A 21,156-nucleotide genomic window follows, 5' to 3' on the forward strand; every position below is an offset into this window, starting at 1 on the left:
CATGAGGCAGAGCCCTCGATCACAACCGTGTCACTCCATTTCTAGCATACAGCCTGACATTTCCCAGAAAACCGGCCGTATCCCGGAGGTTCCCTAGTGGAAGCCCCATTATATCCTCTGTAGGGGGAGTAAGTCAAGTAGGTATCCGGTTCGCGAAGAGATTACGGAAGAAGGGGGCGCGAAGGCCCAGATCCAACTCCCGCGTCACCTAGTCACCCACGCCACTATCTATCCACGGTGCCCAAACTTTATCAAATCTTGCAGTCGTGCCTCTGACCTTCGTTGTAAGTTTATCCATAAGGAACGTGTCCTTAATCTTTTGTAGCACCATGTGAAGTGGGGGGGCGGAAGGTCGAAGCAATGCCTGAGCCAAGGCCCACCTCGCCGCCAGATTCACTTTATTTAACAGCTTCTGTTCTGTTCTGGTCCAGTCCTCTAGAGGTCTGGCCAGAAGGAAAACCCACGGGTCCAGCTTAATCTCCCTACCAAAGATATCCTTCAGTAAGTCCGCCACCCCTTTCCAAAACGATTGGATCCTAGGGCATTCCCACCACATGTGCAAGTAGGTCCCTTTGTGACCGCAGCCTCTCCAGCACACATCTGTAGACACCCTATTCATCCTACACAACTTCACCGGGGTGGTATACCACCTGAACATGGTTTTATAAGCTTGTTCCTGCATTGAAACACAAATAGATTAAGTCGCCGCAGCTTCCCAAATCTCCTGCCAAACCACCCCCTCCAGCTCCTCACCAAGATCAGCCTCCCATTGAGCTATGTATGTAAGTTCCCCCCATTCTGACGTGGATGTACTTAAATGCGCATATAAAGCTGTTATAAGGCCCCTTGGGAATTGTTCCCTGAGGCACATGGTTTCGAAGAAGGTAAGCGGTTGCAGTGCACAAGACCTAGTGATCTGGGTCTGTGCAAAATCCCTAAGTTGTAGATATCGAAAGAAGTCAGAAGGGCGTAGATCAGCCCTGGCCTTTAAATCCTCAAACTGAAGTAGTGAGCCACCTTCATAGAGTTGGCATAAGCGCTGGACGCCCGTACCTTCTATTCCCTTGAATTCCCTAGCGTTTAGTCCAGGAGGGAAAGCCTTGTTTCTAAGATAGGGAGCCAACGGGGATGTCCGGGAGGACAACCTATACTTGACCGACACAGCATCCCATATTTTCATCGAGTTCGCTATGGCTGGGCAATATGTCTGTCTATTGTCCCGAGGAACCCACATGAGGAATTGGGGGCTATCGGGTCCCATGAGGGACGACTAAGTCAACCCACCTCCTTTCGTCTGGAGGAGAGTGCCAAAACGCTATTTGCGTAAGCTGGGCCGCTAAATAATAAAAATAAAAATTCGGCAACCTAGGCCCCCCCTTGACTTTGATCTGTACAGGATATTGCGGGAAACTCTTTGTTTCCTGTTCTGCCAAATGAATTTCCCCGCAGCCTGCTGGAGCGCACTCAGGTCAGACCTAGTGAGTCGAACCGGGAGGGCTTGAAACAGAAAAAAAATCCTGGGGAGCACATTAATTTTCACCGAGTGGATCCTACCAATCCATGAAATTGGTTTATCCTGCCAGTTCTCCATATCCGAAATAAGAGTGTGAATCAAGGGGGTGTAATTCTGTTGGAAAAGCTGGGCAGGATCTGCCGTCAGGTGGACCCCTAAATATTTGATGTGGTTTCTAGCAATACGAATATTGTGCATAGTCCCCACGTGAGCGATATCAGGGTCACACATACTAATAGGTAGCGCGCTCGATTTGGGCAGATTCGCCTTGTAGCCAGCCAATTCACCATATTACTCCAGGACTGTTGCCAGCGCATCCATTGACTCAGTCGGTTCCGTCAGAGTCAGCAGTACGTCATCCGCAAATGCGGATACAACATATCACTGGTCCCCAATCGAGATCCCATGAATTTCACTGGTACAGCGCACTCGTTGCAATAGGGGTTCCAGCGATAAGGCAAAAAGCAGGGGCGACAAAGGGCAGTTCCGTTGCCAAAGGTAAATGGTAGCGCTTTTGATCTTGCTATTCGGACCCGTGCCTGGACATCCGTGTACATAGCCCTAATCGCAGTGATATACGTGTTAGGGAGGCCAAAGTGCCGCAGAACCTCGGATAGGGCCATTTAACTCTATCGAAGGCCTTTTCGGCGGCAAGCGTCAGGATCAATGTTGGGATCCTCCTAGCCGCCTGCCGCCAGATAAGGTCGATGTTACGTCGAGTGTTCTCATACAATTGCCTGCCGGGGATAAATACCACTTGGTCCGGGTGAATTAAACGCGTTAAGAAGGGGTTCAGGCGAGTCGCTAAGACCTTAGCTAGAATCTTAGAGTCGTGGTTTATCAGTGAGATTGGACGAAAATTCTCAGGGACCAAATCGTCCCTGCCCGGCTTTGGCAACAGAACCACGTCGGCCAGCGACATGTCCCTGTCCGGTATGCCCCCCTCCATGAGATCGTTAAACAACGTCTCAAGATGCGGTACAAGCTCTTCGCGAAAAATCTTATAATAACCGCCCTCAAAGCCATCTGGGCCTGGAGCTTTATTGCCTTTCAAGGATGAAATTGCCGCGTCTATTTCGTCGCCGTGATTTGCGCTCCCAGGACAGCAGCGTCCCCGCCCCCAGCTTTGGCAGGGCCAGTTGATCCAGAAAAGTCCTCGTTTCATCTGTCTCACGCTGTTGTTGATCTCCGTCACCTCCCCCAGAGTGGTTGTAGAAATTAGAATAATAAGCTGTAAAAACCTTTGCTATATCAGTGGGGTCCGTGCAATACTTACCTGCAGCGTCCTTAATTCTCGTGATGTGGGAGTGACCCTGTCTCGGGCGAAGGGACCTAGCTAGCAGCGTATCCATTTTATTGGACTTTTCATAGTATGTCCTCTTGGACCAGACCATTGCTCTAGCCGTATCGTCTATGAGCGTCTCTCGCAGACATACACAGTTTCTGTACGTCCGTTAATGTGGTAGCGGACGGGGCTGCCTTATGTTTCTCCTCAGCTCGTCCCAGAGCCTCCAGGAGGGATGACAGTAGTTGCATTTTACGTTTCTTTTTTAACGTAGCTTCGCGAATAAATATGCCCCGTATAACCGTTTTGTGAGCGGCCCAAACTGTAGCCGGGCGGAGGTCAGGCACCACGTTCCTAACAAAGTACTCGGACAATTCCCTTCGGACTGTCTCCACCACGACCGGATCCTGTAGCAACAAAGTATTCAGTTTCCAGGACCACGGAGACGCGGTACATAATTTGTCCATCGTTAACATGATCTCCGCGTGGTCCGACCAGGTTATAGAACCGATCGCGGATTCAGAGATTTTTGATGCCGAATGCCGAGTTAACTAGGAATAGGTCGATCCTGGAGTAAGTGTCGTGGGGTGCAGAATAAAACGTATAATCACGGTCATCAGGATGGTGAGCTCTCCAAATGTCCAAGAGGCCGGTACGCTGAATAAATGTGCGGAGTAGTTTATCCTGGCTCCCCCTTCTGTGCGATCTCGGCAACCCGCTGCTACGGCTCCGGTCCACAGCTGGGCACGGAGCGGCATTAAGATCGCCACCCACAACTATCCTGCCATGCGGTAAGCCATTAACCATTTGGGCCATAGTGTCCCAAAATTCGGCAGAGGGGTCGTTGGGGGCATATATATTGAGGAAGTGGATCGTGTGGGAGTACAAACTCCCTGAAAGCAATAAAAAGCGTCCCGCCGGATCAGCTATCACATTCCCTATCCGAAAGGGGCATCTATGGTGTATAAGGATAGCTACTCCATTCCTTTTGTTTAAAGCTCTCGCCTCATGTACAGTGCGGAATGTATGGTCCCTCAACATGAATTTCGCTGGCGCTGGTACAAGTGTGTCCTGCAGGAACGCTATGTCTGGATTCAGGCGTTTAAGTTCCCTGAACATAAGGCGTCTTTTACTCGGAGCATTAAGGCCCTTAACATTCAGAGATAAAAGCTTCAACGGCATCGTAGTGAATTAGAAAATAGGCTTGTCTTACAGGTCGGATCCTCCAGGGGTCGACACAAATAATGCGTAACGGACACAATGACAACCACTCCCAGAAGGGTTCGAGCAGGGAAGAGGGGTAAGGAAAGGTGTAGATGATGACAAAAGATGGTAGAACAGTGTAAGAGAATAGTAAGAGAAAAATAGAATAACAGAGAGAACAGTAGCCTGGTCTTACCTGTCGCCAGGACAAAACGGGGTATATGTTGAGGCGTTTCCAGAGTACCGAAAAGGCCCCAGAACCGCATAAACATAGACCAACAATGAATAGCACCCTCAGGGTGCCAAGCGAACCACAATTGGAGAGAACATTTTATAAAAAAGCATATAAAAGTACCAAAAGGCAGGGGGAAACCACTGGCCCGCGTTGAGGCGACATCCAAAATCTCCATCCCCCCCAAAAGAAGCGCCAATCCGGGCGCCAGAGGGACACCGAGAAAACTCGTATCGTGCCCCCCCGGCTCCCGGCAGCAACCTCCTGGACGAAATATCCACGTGGAATATCTACTAGAATTCCCCTAAAGGGGAACGCCTCAAAGGCTGTCGGAGTTCTAAGTCCCTATAAGAGACTCGGATGTAAAAGAGTATTAAAGGAGATTAGACGGGTCATTATTAAAGAGCAAAAAACCCACGACAGGAGCTAAGTATGTTAAATATCAATAGAAAACGAAAACTTATAACAGCTGCATACATTGCGCCCATGTTGGTACATATCTACACACGTTCATATCCAGCCACGTTCATATCCATAGCCCCTGGTGCACAACTTACTGTTGCGCTCAGAGGATACAGGCATACTTGATGGAATGGCGCTGCAAGAGTTCGGTTATCGGACGCCAGTCTCGTCGCCTCTGCAAGGTCAGTGGGGTCAGGTCCTGATAGAGAGTGAGGCTTAGCTACTTATATATAATCTGGCGGTCTCTGCCATGCCTCATCAGGGCCTCCTTCGTCTGGAATGATAGAAATTTAATTATTACATCCCTGGGACGCTGGTCTTCCGCCCGCTTGGCCCTGAGGGCCCTATGCGCCCGTTCAATGTGCCACAAGTGCTCCGGGATGCCAGGGAGTAGCGGTTTGAAAATCCCCAGAACGACCTCAGTCAGGGACCTTTCCCCTTCCTGCTCCGATAATCCCCTAAGGCGTACGTTGTTGCGCCGCATTCTGTTCCCCAGATCATCAATAGCCGATTCAAGTAGTTGGGAGGTGAGGTGGTTGATTTGGGCGGCGGCTGCATTGTGGGCCACGACAGTGGACTCCACCCGCTGCTCGAGTGCCGCCGTCCTCACCCCCAAGGCCTGTATTTCTGCCTTCACTTCAGCCGTATTACGCACTATCTCCGTGGCCAGGTAACTACGGACTTCCGCCAGTTTAGCCAGGATCTGGCTGGTAGATTTACATTTTTTAACCTTTCTTCGTAACTAAAATGCTCCATACCTTTTATCAGTTTTTTAGCTCGTCTCTGCACTTTTTCTAGTGCCATGATATTTTTCTTTAGAACAGGTGCCCAAAATTGCACAGCATATTCAAGGTGTGGACTTACCAGCGATTTATAAAGAGGCAAAATTATATTTTCATCTCAAAAATTTATGCCCCTATTTATACATGACAAAACCTTGAATATGACGTTGTCATCTGCAAACACTGATACATGGCTTTCAATGCCCATTTCAAGATCATTTATAAATATGTTAAATAGAAGCGGTCCCAAAACAGAACCCTGAGGGACACCACTTTTGTCCAGCTTGAAAATGTACCATTAATGACAACTCGTTGTACTCTATCCTTAAGACAATGTTCTACCCAAGAACAAGAATATTCATCTAGACCAATTCCTTTTAGTTTGAAGACTAACCTAATGTTACGAACCATATAAAATGCCTTGGCAAAATCCAAGTAAATCACATCCACTGCAACACCCTGATCTATACTTCTACTTACTTCTTCGTAGAATGCAATTAGGTTAGTTTGACATGACCTATGTTTCATAAAACCATGCTGATTATTGCTAATAACACAGTTCTTCCCAATGAATTCCTGAATATTATCCCTTAATAGCCCTTCAAATATTTTCCCAGTTACAGAAGTTAAGCTCACAGGTCTATAATTTCCAGGCAAGGATTTTGAACCCTTTTTAAATATAGGAACAACATCTGCCTTCCTCCAATCCTCCGGTACAACACCTGAAACAAAAGAATCTTGAAAAATTAAATACAGAGGTTCACTTATTTCCCCACTTAGCTCCTTAAGTACTCGTGGGTGAATACCGTCAGGCCCCGGAGCTTTATTTACATTAATTTTTTTTTAATAGCTGTAGCACCTTGTCTCCAGTTATCCAATCACAAGTTATCTGCAAGTTTTTTGCAGCAATCATTTGCATATCTCTTGCCATAGGATCCTCATTAATATATACTGAAGAAAAATAGTTATTTAAAATTTCTGCCTTTTCCTGGTCTTTATTAACTAACAACCCATCTCTGTTTCCAGTGTACCTACACTTTCATTTTTTTGTTTTTTTAGAATTGATGTACTTGAAAAAAAATGTTGGGTTTGGTTTTGCATTATTTGGCTATCAATTTCTCATTTTCTAGTTTTGCCACTTTAATTGCCTTTTTGCAAGTATTATTGGCTTCCTTATATCTTATATGGGATGCTTCTGATTTGTCCGATTTAAATGCTTTAAAAGCCCTTTTCTTATTTTTAATCTCTTGTTTTACTTCTCTACTAAGCCACATTGGTTTTAATTTGTTTCTTTTATATTTATTACCCAATGGTCCATATTGAGAAATGTACCTTTCTAATATTTGTTTGAATAGTTTCCATTTTTCCTCAGTGTTTTTATCACTGAGGAGTTTATGCCAGTCGATAAGTTGTAGAGCTGCCCTAATCTTCTTGAAATTTGCTTTTTTTAAATTATACGTTTTAGTATACCCCACGTGCTTTTGCTTTTTTGAGTTTATTTTAGAAGTTACCATATTGCGATCACTATTTCACAAATGCTCCCCTACTTGAATGTTGGTTAAAAGATCAACATTGTTTGTTATAACGAGATCCAGACAAGCATCCTTTCTAGTTGGTGCTTGTACCAGTTGTGACATAAAGGTGTAATTTAACACATTCAAAAAACGGATTCCCCTTGCTGAAGTACTAGTCCCTCTATCCCAATTTATGTCCGGGAAATTAAAATCTCTAATAATGAACGTGTTACCCCGATTTGCAGCTTTCCCAATTTGCGCTAACAGCTGTTCTTCCTCATTAATATTTACATTAGTGAAAAAGTAGCAGAAGAATTAGGATCACGATCAAAAGTTTCAAGTATATAAAGTGCAGCTGCAAAAGAAAATAATACCAAGTGTAAAATATTTAAATGTGAGCAATTAATTGTGAGCAATAAATGTGAAAAAATAGAATATAAAGAAGATATTGTAAAGTGCATAACGTGCCAATAGTTCCACAATTTAAGACCCTATCATAAGCATAGATAGATAGGTCTATTTATTTATAAAACATATATTATTTATATATCCTTTTAGATGCACATCAATTCTGGGATTTCCAGTTAATCATGATCTCCATACTATAAGGAATATCGTATCATCTATGTTAGCGCTCTATGGAGATTATATATATATATATATATATTATATATAGTGTCTCTGTTTTATTAATAAATAGACCTATGCATATGATAGGGTCTTAAATTTTGGAAATATTAGCACGTTATGCACTTTTATAATGATCTACAATGATAGTCTGGAACTGAGCGCCCAACATATCCACAAAGCACTCATATCCCACAAACCGAGCCGAAACGCCACCATGTGGAAGTTCTGACCGGCCACACACATTGTCCTATGCCCAAAACAGTTCCAGGGTGTTTTGTGCTTTTGGCTGGTCAACTTCGGGAGTTCCATGTGAAAGAAATACCGAACGCACACTCTGACTTCTTGGTAGCGCTTGTTCATATGAACCATACAAACAAACCTACCGAATGGTGCTCTCCTGACGTGTGTAGGGAAGAAGCAGGTGTTCGTCCAAGTTCAGCGTTGTTCGGAAGTTTCAGTGTCCGATTTTAGTTCCACGTGGTCGACGCCCGTACACCGCTGCCTGCATTCTTGCGAACAAGATGGCCGCCACACAGTTCCCAGCTGCACAATTTATCTTGATAGAATGGTCAGGAGAGGTTAACAAGGGTCAATAAGCTCAGAGGTGGTCTGCAGTTCATGGGTTGGTTCGGTTCCCGAACAGTCCAAGGGAATCCCACAAACCCAGTCTTTCAATAGCCTTTTAGCATGGCCCATAGTCCTGAGGCAGGAGGCTAGCAAGTAGACACCTCCAGGAGCTCATGGCGACGGCAAGTTCGCCACATATCTCCCCTCCAAGCTAAGACTAACCAGGTACCAGACCTCCTGTCAGTCGGTACCTGAGTTAGTGGGAAGTTCCTGCTCCAGGCTCTGTCCTGTAACTTCTAAGTTACTGTGTGGGTAGTGTCCATCACCCCCAGTCTCTCCCTGGCTCACAGTTGTGGAGCTGTCAGTGCTTGGTGGGCAGAGGAAAGCGGCGCTCTGCCTCGTAGCCAGCGCTTCTGCTGGGGTGGGTAGCCACAGGCCTACAGGACAGGTAGAGAAGAGACAGGCTGCACTCTGCCATGATGCCAGCTCTTCCGCTGATAGGGATCCAGTGGAGACCGCAATCCCCTCCACTTCCCCCAGGACCTGGTTGGGACTTTGCTGCTGGGAAGAGAGATCAACCCCCTTTCAGCCCTGGTATTCCCGCTGTGGCTGGGAAGGGACGACACCCTCTTCTCCCAGACTCTCAACAGGCTGTTGTGGAGAAGGACCGCCTGTATTCTCCTTCGAGACTGCATCCGGCTGTTGGGGATCTGGGACGGCTGCCCAGCATCCCTGTAGGTCTGGTGCAGAGACCTCAGTCCCATTGCACCATTCGTGTCAAGTATCCTATGCCTGGATAACAGGCACAGCAGCTGGGGATGGGAACTGGCTGTCCCTCCTTCGATGAGCCCCACTGTGGTTGTGGAAAAGGACCAGCTGTCTCCTCTCCCGGTATCTCCGGCTGCCGCTGGGGGGAGAGACCGGTTGTCTCCTCTCCCAGCAAGGTATGCTGCTGCTGAGGAGTAGGACCGACTGTCCACACTCCCAGTATCTCCAACTGTGGTTGGGAAGAGGGGTCTTCTCTCCCTGGAGCTTACCCTGCTGATGGAGATCTGGGAAAACTGCTCCGAATTCTTGTACGGCTGGTGAAGGGACCGAGGTCCCACCTCCACCGGCCAGCTGGATGACTTCCCAAGACAAGTCAATCAGGTCTCCTGCTTCTGGAGCTTGGTGTGCAGTAGTGGGGTACAGTAGCCCATCCTTTCCACTCGGCTATAGCAGGTCTGGGTCAGCCACCCAGCTTCCCTGCTCTCCAGGGTCAGAGACCACGGTCCCTCCCCGCCAGATGTCCTGTCTCCTGGTGATGCACACTGCTGCTGGGGAGGAAGGAAAAAAACTCAACTCTCCCGGTGTAGTGCAGTCCATCAGCTCCATCACGTCTGGGACAGTCGTTTTTATCTGATGAAACAGCTGTACATAATCCTGCTCGGGCTCCCACTCCAGTGTAACAAGGAAAGTCATGTTCTGTCTCACATTGTTAACTGCAGACAGATCATGTATGGCCTCCCTGTAGTCATATATTCTCCAAAACTCCGGTTCTGCAAAGGCCTCCCACAACAGGTCAGGGCCATCGTAGTCCTCACCTTCGGGCCTGTCGTGCTGCGCCATCAATGGGCAATGCTGGACCGTGGACCACCATAATGCCTGGTATGCGTCGTCCAGTCACAGCTCTTTCCATACCAGGCTCTCGAGCTCCGTCACCCACTCATGCAGGGGCTGCTCTCCCAGGAGAGGCATCCGCAACGTCATTCGTCTCTGCACTCTCTGCTCAGAGCTTGGAAGCATCCTCCCCTGTCGAACTTGAGCTTCCTCCAAGGCCTCGTACCAGGCGCCTTTCCGGACTGCATCCCTCCAGTCCGGGTCATTCTCCTCCTTGTATGCGAACGCTGCCCGGGGACTACCTTGTTCCATACTCCCAAGTTCCTTGCCAATTCGGCTCACCGCTGCCACACTCTGGACCCAAGGATGGGGACCATCCCACCACTGCCACATATGTGGCAGTATACCCTCCTGAAGATGGGCTTCTACCGTCCGTGGTCGCCCTTTTCTGGTTGTGATAGTTCCAGAGTGAGTATAGCTGTAGTGATTATAGTTATCGCTGAAGGGGGTAACCGCGGTATCACCCAAACACGAGCTGAGGCTTAGTGAAGGGTGAAGAAGATCTGTTTATGCCCAGACAAATGGCTCAATTTATACAGAATCTGGTACAGTAGACACTCCCCAAAACACTACCATAAACAAACCCACAAAATGCATTGTCATCGTGACTCAGCAAAAACAGTAACAAATAATAAAAACCACATATTTCCCACATAGGAAACCCCCTGTCTATACATATCCGGATAGCCTGGATCTGAGCGCCCAACATATCCGTAAAGCACTCAGATCCCACGAACAGAGCCGAAACACCACAGTGTGCAAGTTTTGACCGGACACACACATGGTCCTATGCCCAAAACAGTTCCATGGCGTTTTGTGATTTTGGCCGGACAACTTCGGGTGTTCCATGTGAAAGAAATACCGAATGCACACTCTGGCTTCTTGGTAGCGTTTGTTCGTATGAACCATACAAACAAACCTACCGAATGGTGCTCTCCTAACGTGTGTGGGGAAGGAGCAGATGTTCGTGAGTTTCAGTTTTCAGTTTTAGTTCCATGCAATCCAACGTCTAAACACTGCTGTCTGCATTCTCGCGAACAAGATGGCCGCCACACAGTTCCCATGTGTTCGTGCATATGAACGGCGGCCACCCACCCGCACAATTAGAACCTACACTGATAGAAGTCAGGAGAGGTTAACAAGGGTCAATAAGCTCAAAGGTGGTCCGCAGGTCGTGGGTTGGTTCGGTTCATGAACAGTCCAAGAGAATCCCACAAACTCAGTCTTTAGCATGGCCCATAGTCCTGAGGCAGTAGGCTAGCAAGCAGGCTCCTCCAGGAGCTCGTGGCGAGGACCAGTTCACCCCAATTAGTATAAAAAATAAGTAATTAACGGTGAATGAATGGTGCTGAGAAAAACATTAAGAGACTCAGTACTGTTGGTTCTGGGTGAGTGAAGTGAGGCCTGGAAGTTGCTGGGAGAAGAAAAATGGAAATACCATACAAACCATTGTCTATTCATAAACAGGACTATACATAGGACATGAGGTCACACATTTAGACTAGAAGAAAGGAGATTTAGTCTAAGGCAAAAGGAAGTGCTTTTTACAGTAAGAACAATAGGTATGTGGAATTATCTGCCTGAAGGGGTGGTTTTATCAGAGTTTATACAGATGTTTAAACAGCAATCAGATGAATACTTGCAAGAACACACTATTCAGGGATATAACTTTTAAATTAAGTGATAGCTTCTTGATCCAAGAAAGATCTGACTGCCATTCTGAGGTCAAAAAGGAATTTATTTTTCTAATTTGTTGTAAAATGGAAGCACTTCAAACTGCGTTTTTTGGATCAACAGCAAAAACAGTTGTGAGAAAGGCTGAACCTGATGGAGGCATGTCTCTTTTCAGCTATGTAACTATGCCTCCGGTAACACTAAAATCAGATTTCTTTTTCTGTATTTTCTGCACCTGTATTTTCTGTAATATGTCAAAATCCTCAATAAAGCATATTTGCCCATATTACGAACCTCCATTTGTTAGGGTTTGCAGGCATGTAGACACGTATTTGAGAACTTTCCATTTATCAAGCTTGATTAAGGTCTCTGTGTAGGCCGAAACGTTGCAGTTTTTGTTACAATAAACCCTGCAGCAATCCGGAGTGCCTGGACCGAATTTATATTATCTACTAAACTGGATTTTACCAACCCTGGCCTAGATTCCTAAGTGTGAGTGCGGTATCCTCCGTTTGTGAATTACTACGCATTTAACGGGGACATCAGTCTGTGATTGCAGAGCTGACGGCAGGACCGGGCATGGATTCCAGGTAGGTTTTAAGACTTGCAACAGGGATTATTTGGGGAGAGGTGTGGCTGGGGAAATATTAGTAATGTCCCATAAGGCTTTAAAAATGAATATAAAAAGATTGATTTAAAAAGGGTTGGAATAACCCTTTAAAGAAAAAGACCTCAAATAGATTCACATATCATTCCTGATTGTTAAATGGCTCATTTGTCTGAGATCTAAACTAATTTTTGGTAGTTAATGGTAACCCTACCCCTATGCTTACACTAACTCTTACCATACACCTAAACTAACTGTCAAAATTATCCCGAACCCAGCATTAAACCTTACCCCATACACCAACCCTAAATTTATCCCCAACTCGTAGGGATTCCCTATGCAGATTTATGCACTGACTTTAGCAGAGGAATTTCCCAGCTCACACAATGCAGTGTGCTTTGTACTAAGTGACTGCAGCATGTGAGGGAGATCTCCCAGGAGTTAATCTTGCTTGCACAAAAACGTAAGGAAGTTCCATCCTGTCCTAATTGCGTCAAAGCTTAGAATTGTTATGACGTCATGGAACGTCATAACGCTGTTAATGGGAGAAGTAAGCTGATTTGATCCATGTGTTTATGTTTGTTTACAGAGAGTAAACACTATTCTTGTATGCCCTTCTGTCACCACCTTGTATAAATTTTGTAGATTGGCTGAAGCTGCAGTTACTACGTCCAAGAAATCCAAAGAGTCACTATAAAATTGCACTACCATTTACATTTGATTGTGTGTTTGACAATTCTAAAAATGGCAAGGCAATTTTATTCTCATGTTGAACTCTTTCGCGCTTGATAGAACCAACCTCATAAAATCCTCTTATTGGACAAGGACTCTAGGTTTGCAAAGAAACCTCTTATTTTGTCATACCCATTTTATTTTTATTTTTTTTTATAAATGCAAATTCCAATTTTGTGTACATTACTTATTGTGTGTATCTTTTAGTGACCGGACCATAACAATCACACTTTTGCTCTATGTAAAAAAATGGACATAGTTACAAAATGGTTTAACAAGCATTTGAGTGGACAGGGAATGTGTAGAATACTGTTAACGGAAATGAGGAATGAGTAACTCTAGTATTACTAAAAGCTGACAAAGTTATGTTCTCACCTGGTTTAACATCACATCATATACATCTTCACCCTCGCAGTATACATGTGCCTAGAAAAGGGAAAACAAACAAGTTTACAGACAAAATTCTCATTATTAGATTTTAAATATAAATACACAAGGAAGTTCTGACATTTGAGGAAGACAAACAGAAAAAAAGTGTATTATAAAGGCCCTGTAATAAATATTATTTGTATCACCAGCACTCAAAAACAAAAATTACACAAACCAATGAAGGATACAAGGCTGTTTACTGTTAAACTTTTTAAGAACCCTTTCAGGCCCATTATATAAAAAAAATAAACATTATGACAAAAAATAAATAAATCTATATATAAAGACATGAAAAACACTAATGTAAACGGTTTTATTATGGTTACATATTTCTGGTGTTTCTTATGAAAATCTACAAAGCAGTTCTTTGTTTTTGTTATGCAAAGTCCCACATTGCATGTTTTGCAGAATGATCTTATCTGATGTGGTTCCTTAAGGGTGCTGCAGTGTACACATCTCCGAGATTGCCCCTTTTCCGGAATATGAGCCGCTTTGTTGTACTGTATCTCTGGAGCTATATAGGGTTTTAACCTGCTTTGTTGTTTGCGGCCTCTTACGAATAGGCATTGAGGATGAGGATGCCCCAACTAGGCCAGCAATTACAGACAGTCGAAACTCTCTTAGAGTAGTGGTTTCCCCATCACAAGTTTTATTATGAATAATGAATGCATTTACAAATGTAACAAAAATCCTATGCCACCATTTCTTACTCTATCAATCTCGTAGTTTGATTTCAACATGTTAGCTTTGTCCAGTAATCCCATGTTAGCATTGTAATATTTGACAATAGCTGGACATTTAATTTCAACTTGAGAACCATCTTTGTTCTTCCGTGTTGTGGTAGATATGTTTGTGACGTAATGGAAGTTGGAAAGGAAGAAATTTCCTTCCAGTCCATACATAGCGTTGCAACAATGCCATGACTACTTCACTGGAACGCTCCAAGTGACATTCCCTTCTCTTCATCAAAGTCTGGAATTCCAACACTTCTCTTCCTTACAGTGCCACAAGCATATATATCATGTTGCCTTAGATCGAGCATGAGGGGTGCTGATGTAAAATAAGTGTCAAAGAACACTTTATGGTATTTTCCAGCTAGATCTAAAGTTAGTGTTTTGGCTACTCTGGAACGAAGGCATTTTCTGTAGTTTGTCCAGTTTTTCCTATGTAAATTTCAAATTAAAAAAACAAAACCATACTCATTATCATTAGTGAGAACCCAAACTTTGTATCCACGTTTTATGGATTTCTTAGGCAGAAACTGCTTGAGACGTGAATGCCTTTTAAATCTAATCATATATTCACCAACAGTTAGCTTCTCTGTGGGTTTGTAGCATTTACTAAATGTTCTACTCAAATGTTTCAACAACGGATGAACTTTGTACAATTGATCGTAGCCTCTCTTTCCAGTCTTGGGCTGTTCATTGTTTTTTAAGTGCAGGTGACCAAGCAGCCACGAAAATATATTTCGACACATAATTGAAGAAATATATATTGCTCTAAGAGCCGGGTCTGAAAAAAACATTAGTCCCTATATGATGGATATTTCTTTATTCCCATAAGATTGATGGCAAAAAAACTGTTTCATTTCTTCCATATATGTTGGCTTGAAAGCTGTGAATCTCCAAGCTTCTGGGTAGCATTGAGATTAGCCTGATATAGCCTCTATAAGATCATTGCCACATAAACAGCAAAATATTTCAGTAAGACTTTTTGTCTCAAAATGTATATTTGGCCCAGATTGCTGTGAAAATTCATTAACATAGAAACATAGAATGTGACGGCAGATAAGAACCATTCGGCCCATCTAGTCTGCCCAGTTTTCTAAATACTTTCATTAGTCCCTGGCCTTATCTTATAGTTAGGATAGCCTTATGCCTATCCCACGCATGCTTAAACTCCTTTACTGTGTTAACCTCTACCACTTCAGCTGGAAGGCTATTCCATGCATCCACTACCCTCTCAGTAAAGTAATACTTCCTGATATTATTTTTAAACCTTTGTCCCTCTAATTTAAGACTATGTCCTCTTGTTGTGGTAGTTTTTCTTCTTTTAAATATAGTCTCCTCCTTTACTGTGTTGATTCCCTTTATGTATTTAAATGTTTCTATCATATCCCCCCTGTCTCGTCTTTCCTCCAAGCTATACATGTTAAGATCCTTTAACCTTTCCTGGTAAGTTTTATCCTGCAATCCATGAACCAGTTTAGTAGCCCTTCTTTGAACTCTCTCTAAGGTATCAATATCCTTCTGAAGATAGGGTCTCCAGTACTGTGTACAGTACTCCAAGTGAGGTCTCACCAGTGTTCTGTACAATGGCATGAGCACTTCCCTCTTTCTACTGCTAATACCTCTCCCTATACAACGAAGCATTCTGCTAGCATTTCCTGCTGCTCTATTACATTGTCTGCCTACCTTTAAGTCCTCAGAAATAATCACCCCTAAATCCCTTTCCTCATATGTTGAGGTTAGGACTCTATCAAATATTCTGTACTCTGCCCTTGGGTTTTTACGTCCAAGATGCATTATCTTGCACTTATCCACATTAAATGTCAGTTGCCACAACTCTGACCATTTTTCTAGTCTACCTAAATCATTTTCCATTTGGCTTATCCCTCCTGGAACATCAACCCTGTTACATATCTTAGTATCATCCGCAAAAAGACACACCTTCTGCAATATCACTAATAAAAATATTAAAGAGAATGGATCCAAGTACAGATCCCTGAGGTACCCCACTGGTGACAAGCCCAAGCTTCGAATATTCCCCTATTGACTACAACCCTCTGTTGCCTGTCACTCAGCCACTGCCTTACCCATTCAACAATATTGGAATCCAAACTCAAAGATTGTAGTTTGTTGATAAGCCTTCTATGTGCAACAGTGTCAAAAGCCTTACTGAAATCGAGGTAAGCAATGTCTACTGCACCACCCTGATCTATAATTTTAGTTACCCAATCAAAAAAATCAACAAGATTAGTTTGGCATGATCTCCCTGAAGTAAACCCATGTTGTCTCTGATCTTGAAATCCATGTGTTCTTAGATGTTCAACAATCCTATCCTTTAACATGGTTTCCATCACTTTCCCCACTACTGAAGTTAGGCTTACTGGCCTATAGTTGCCCGACTCCTCCCTATTACCTTTCTTGTGAATGGGCACAACATTCGCTAACTTCCAATCTTCTGGGACTACTCCTGTTATCAATGATTGGTTAAATAAATCTGTTAATGGTTTTGCTTATGTGTAAGCACCTCTTGCACCCACAAAATAGTTTCCTTTGTTTTTTCATAATTATGATCATCACTATGATCAACATATGCACATTCATTTTCATCATTGTCAGAATGATTAGCAGAAGGCTGCGTTTTGAGCCCTACTTCCTTAAACTCGCTATCAATATCCGATGCTTCTAATTCAGGACCACTTGGTATGGTATTAAACGGATCGCCTATTAGTTTACTGGTTAATTCTTCACCTCTGAAACTTTTACGGAACCTTGAATAACCTCTACCAGCCATATCAACCTTAAAAAAAAAAAGTTTTAAAATATGCAAAATAAATGTGCAATGACCCTGTAGTTTCAAACTGAAACCACACACAGTTACATAAAAATAATACACCAACTGAATTGAACACATTGTAAAAATCTTAAAATATAATTCCAGTATCATTTTTTTGCCAGATATGTAGTACATAACTGCAAAATTATGCCAAAAGATCAGGCTTTAAATGCCACTGCATGTGACTCATCCCCAAAATGAGATGGAGTACACAGTTCAAGATGCAAGCTGGTGCTGAAGCGCATTCTAAATTTGAACACTAGAGGGATCCAATAAGCTGTTCTCAATACTGCATTTAAAGAAAAACAAACTGTGGGTCTGTGTGAGCAACAAAATAAATGATTTTTAAAACCGTTCATAACTATCCCATGCATTTCATACATATTATCAAGATGACCCTGACCACCTCATCCTAACTGGTTGCTCATTTTGTTCAGTTTCAAAACCGTTTAGTGGTTTTACTGGTCATGAAGGATTGAGAACACACTTTTTTTTTTTAACTTGAATTTGAATCTCTATTAACGAAAATCAATGCAATTCTAAAACATCAAATACAACTAACACTGCTACATTAATGAGTATTGTATTGACTTTCTGCCAGATCATTCCCTGAAAAGTGGCAATATTATTTATTTTTAATATCCACTATTCTTCAGTAATTACTAGATTATGAGTTTTTAGCATGTGTGATAGCAAGTCTTCAGTATGGCCTGCAAGGATCCTTTAACACAAACAAATTAAAAATCAGACTTTCACTGAATCTGTGAAAGATTTATTAACATACCCAGTCCAGCATAGAACTCAGAGCTCCATCAGCTGTTCCATGGCCATTTGAAACAGGTAGTCTTCTGGAAGACTTGGTTCCCTCCCACCCACCCCATGCTTAATTCCACATTTATAGATAGTCTCCCACACAACTTTCAATCTCCTGAAATTGACAGGTGCAAACACTGATCAGCACACCCTTCCAATCTCTTAACCCTATAGAACACATACTCTCTCTCCCTACAAATAGATATATCACACACCAATACTATATACTTTTTGTTTAATTTTTCTTTTTCACAATTTGTTTCAGTTTCATTTTCAACTACACACCTCATACTACTAACATGAATCCAAATATAACCATATTGATATTCTTAATAACCCTTTTTTTAATTCAATTTTGTTCACACCACTACCAGCATAAGCACACACCTCAAACTGGAACACAAATTATCATACACCATGGCATGCTTTGTTCCTGTAACTTATCTGCTGAGTGCTGGTGGAGAGTTCTAAAAAATAGCCCTCCTACCCACACCTCACAAAATTATAAAGTATCCCATTCATTATATGCCCAAACAAAAATGATGTTGAAATTCCTATTCATTATGTTACTTGCCCTTGCAAATGATGTGGAGTCTAACCCTGGTCCCCCCAGCTAATTCTAGTCCTAATCTCCCCACTAAAAAAGGCCTCTCTTTTGTGCACTGCAACATCCGTAGTTTACTCCCTAAACTGGATGCACTGCAAGCCGGGTGTTCCCATTACCAACCAAAAATCATTGTGCTCTCAGAATCTTGGTTAACGACTAAAATACCAGACACCGCCATTGCAATACAGGGGTATTCATGTTTTAGAAATGACAGAGCAAAGAGAGGAGGAGGCATTGTTATTTATGTTGACAATTCCATAAAGTTCACTCCTTTACAAAACCTTAGTCCTCCTGCCACCTTTGATTTCCTCTCTGGCACAATTGAGATCCCGTGCAGTAATTCAAATATTGTTGCAGGAATGTACCGCCCACCTAGCTCCCCTGTGCATTCCCTTTCTGACATAGCCCATCTCCTTAGTGAAACCATTGCTCAAAAACCCTAAAAGTGAACTGTTGGTCTTTGGAGATTTTAATATTGATTGGCTGAATCCTAAAAATAATAGTTCTTGCACGCTGTTTAAGACTTTGCAGCTAACGCAATTAATCTCCTCCCCAACTCGCATAAACATTAAAAGCCTTAACCATACCCTGCTAGATTGGATTCTCTCCACTTCTGCTGATAGAATCCAGGAGGCCAGTGTTCTTCCAAACACTTTCAGTGATCACTGTTTAGTGTACTGTGTGCGCAAAATAAAGGCTATTAAATCCTCTCCCAAGGTTAAAATAACTAGGTCCTTCAAAAAATATAATCTTGAATCCTTTCTAAAGGACATCAAGAACCTCCCATGGCACAGATTAAACATTATCCCAGATCTAGACTGTGCTGTTGAATTCTTTCAGACTGAACTCCTACAAATTTGGAATCTGCATGCCCCGCTGCGTAAGGTGAGGGTAAAAGGAGCACATATAAACTGGATCACAGCTGACCTCATCCAAATAATGTACCAGTTTCGGGATTCTTTGTGGTCAAAGTTTAAGCATACTGGCTCTATGAATGATCACTGTGCGTATAGACAATGGCGAAATATATGCACAAAACAAACAAAATTGGCCAAGGCCCAATATTTCTATGAAAATCTGAACAATAACATCTCAAACCCTAGAAACATTTGGAAAGTCATAAATAAACTACAATCTCCCCCAATCCACTCCCAACCCTCCACTGTCAAAGTGGATAACCAAACCCTGCAACTTCCCTTAGATGTAGCAAATGCCTTTAACAATTATTTTGTCAGATGCTCTACTGCCCTGATTGCCAAGCTAATAAATGGCACACATCCTGAAACTACAAATGTGGATCAGGTCTCACTAAATTTGCAAAGGCCCAATATAGACAAGTTAATTTTTAGACCTGTACCTGTTAGTGTCATTGAAAAACATCTTAATAATCTAAAAATGGAAAAACCAGTCTGGACCTGACCAAATCCCAGCAATGCTGTTGAAGCTCAGTGCGCCGGCAATTGCTAAACCTGTCGCAACTCTAATTAACGAATCCTTGGTGTCTGGATACATACCCAAACTTTGGAAGACTGCGAGAGTAGTGCCTATCCATAAAAGTGGTGACACTACTTTGGTTTTTAACTATCGCCCTATATCATTGCTCCCGGTATTGTCAAAAATCTTAGAAAAATGTGTCCATACGCAACTATGTGAGTACTACCAACAATCAAACTATCTGACCCCTAATCAATCGGGCTTTCGCCAGAATCACTCCACTACAACTGCCCTCTTAAAAGTTTGCAATGACATCCAAACTGGCATGGAACAAGGAGACCTAACTGGAGCTATTTTCCTTGATTTTGCTAAGGCCTTTGACACAGTAGACCACGACATTCTACTGCACAAACTCAAAAACTCTGGTATTGGTGATCATTCGCTAAACTGGTTTCGATCGTATGTATCGGATCGCTCGCAATATGTGTCCATTTCTGACAGCGACTCCCGCCCTCTCCCAGTCACGTGTGGTGTTCCCCAAGGTTCCATTCTCGGCCCCCTACTATTTTCATTATTTATAAATGATCTGCCTAATGTCTGCAAATCCTCAAATGTACACATGAACGCAGATGACACGGTAATCTATGCGAGCAATTCCGATCTACCGAAGCTTGAGGCTGTGCTCCAAGACCAGTTTACAGAGGTAGAAAAGTGGATCGCAAAAAACAAACTGTTCCTGAACACTGACAAAACTGTCACAATGGTCTTTGGAACAGTACCTAAATTACACAATTCCCACCTATCCATCAAAACAATTTAAAATGGCACACTGACCGCAGTCCACTCTTTCAAATACTTGGGTATGATGTTAGACCCCAATCTATCTTTTGGCCTGCACATAGAAAAGCTTGCATCTAAACTTTATCCAAAACTAGGTGCCCTGTACAGAAACAAATCCTGCCTAAGCCCTTCAGTAAAGGAAAAGATTGTACTGCAAATGCTGATGCCAATCATTGATTATGGGGATGTAGTATATGCATCTGCATCGCAATCCCACATTAATAAACTCAATACATTGTATAACTCATTCTGCCGATTTGTGCTACAATGTAATTACAGGACCCACCATTGTGACATGCTAAAATAACTAAACTGGCTGTCACTGGAATCCAGACGCACCCTTCATCTTTCCAGCATTGTGTTTAAGAGCTTTTCTGGGAAACTCCCACCCCACCTGAATGCAATGCTTTCCCCGGCTGTTCCCACTTCCTATAACCTCCGATCCAGTACCAACACTTTACTTAGTCTACCCCAATACAAAAAGAAAGCAGCCCGATCCTCCTTCTCCTACAGAGCACCGCATTTGTGGAACGACCTCCCGCACAAATTAAAATCTTCCCTAAGCTTAAAGTCCTTTAAGAGATCCCTCTACATACCTCAAAACAGAATGTA

General features: G+C 43.1%; 1 protein-coding gene and 1 long non-coding RNA gene across 3 annotated transcripts in view; both read right to left on the reverse strand.

The window, feature by feature from the left end:
- LOC134612681 (uncharacterized) overlaps positions 1–21,156 on the reverse strand; it is a 645,290-nt gene that overhangs the window by 444,838 nt on the left and 179,296 nt on the right. The window lies entirely within an intron of this gene.
- Positions 1–21,156, reverse strand: part of PARP2 (poly(ADP-ribose) polymerase 2) — a 79,521-nt gene that overhangs the window by 42,305 nt on the left and 16,060 nt on the right. For both annotated transcript variants that reach the window (XM_063454800.1, XM_063454799.1), the window contains exon 7: positions 13,236–13,286. In XM_063454800.1, the coding sequence (XP_063310870.1) occupies positions 13,236–13,286 (51 nt within the window). The remainder of the gene's footprint in view (positions 1–13,235; positions 13,287–21,156) is intronic.

This window comes from Pelobates fuscus, chromosome 5 (genome assembly GCF_036172605.1).
Source record: "Pelobates fuscus isolate aPelFus1 chromosome 5, aPelFus1.pri, whole genome shotgun sequence".
Lineage (NCBI taxonomy): Eukaryota > Metazoa > Chordata > Amphibia > Anura > Pelobatidae > Pelobates > Pelobates fuscus.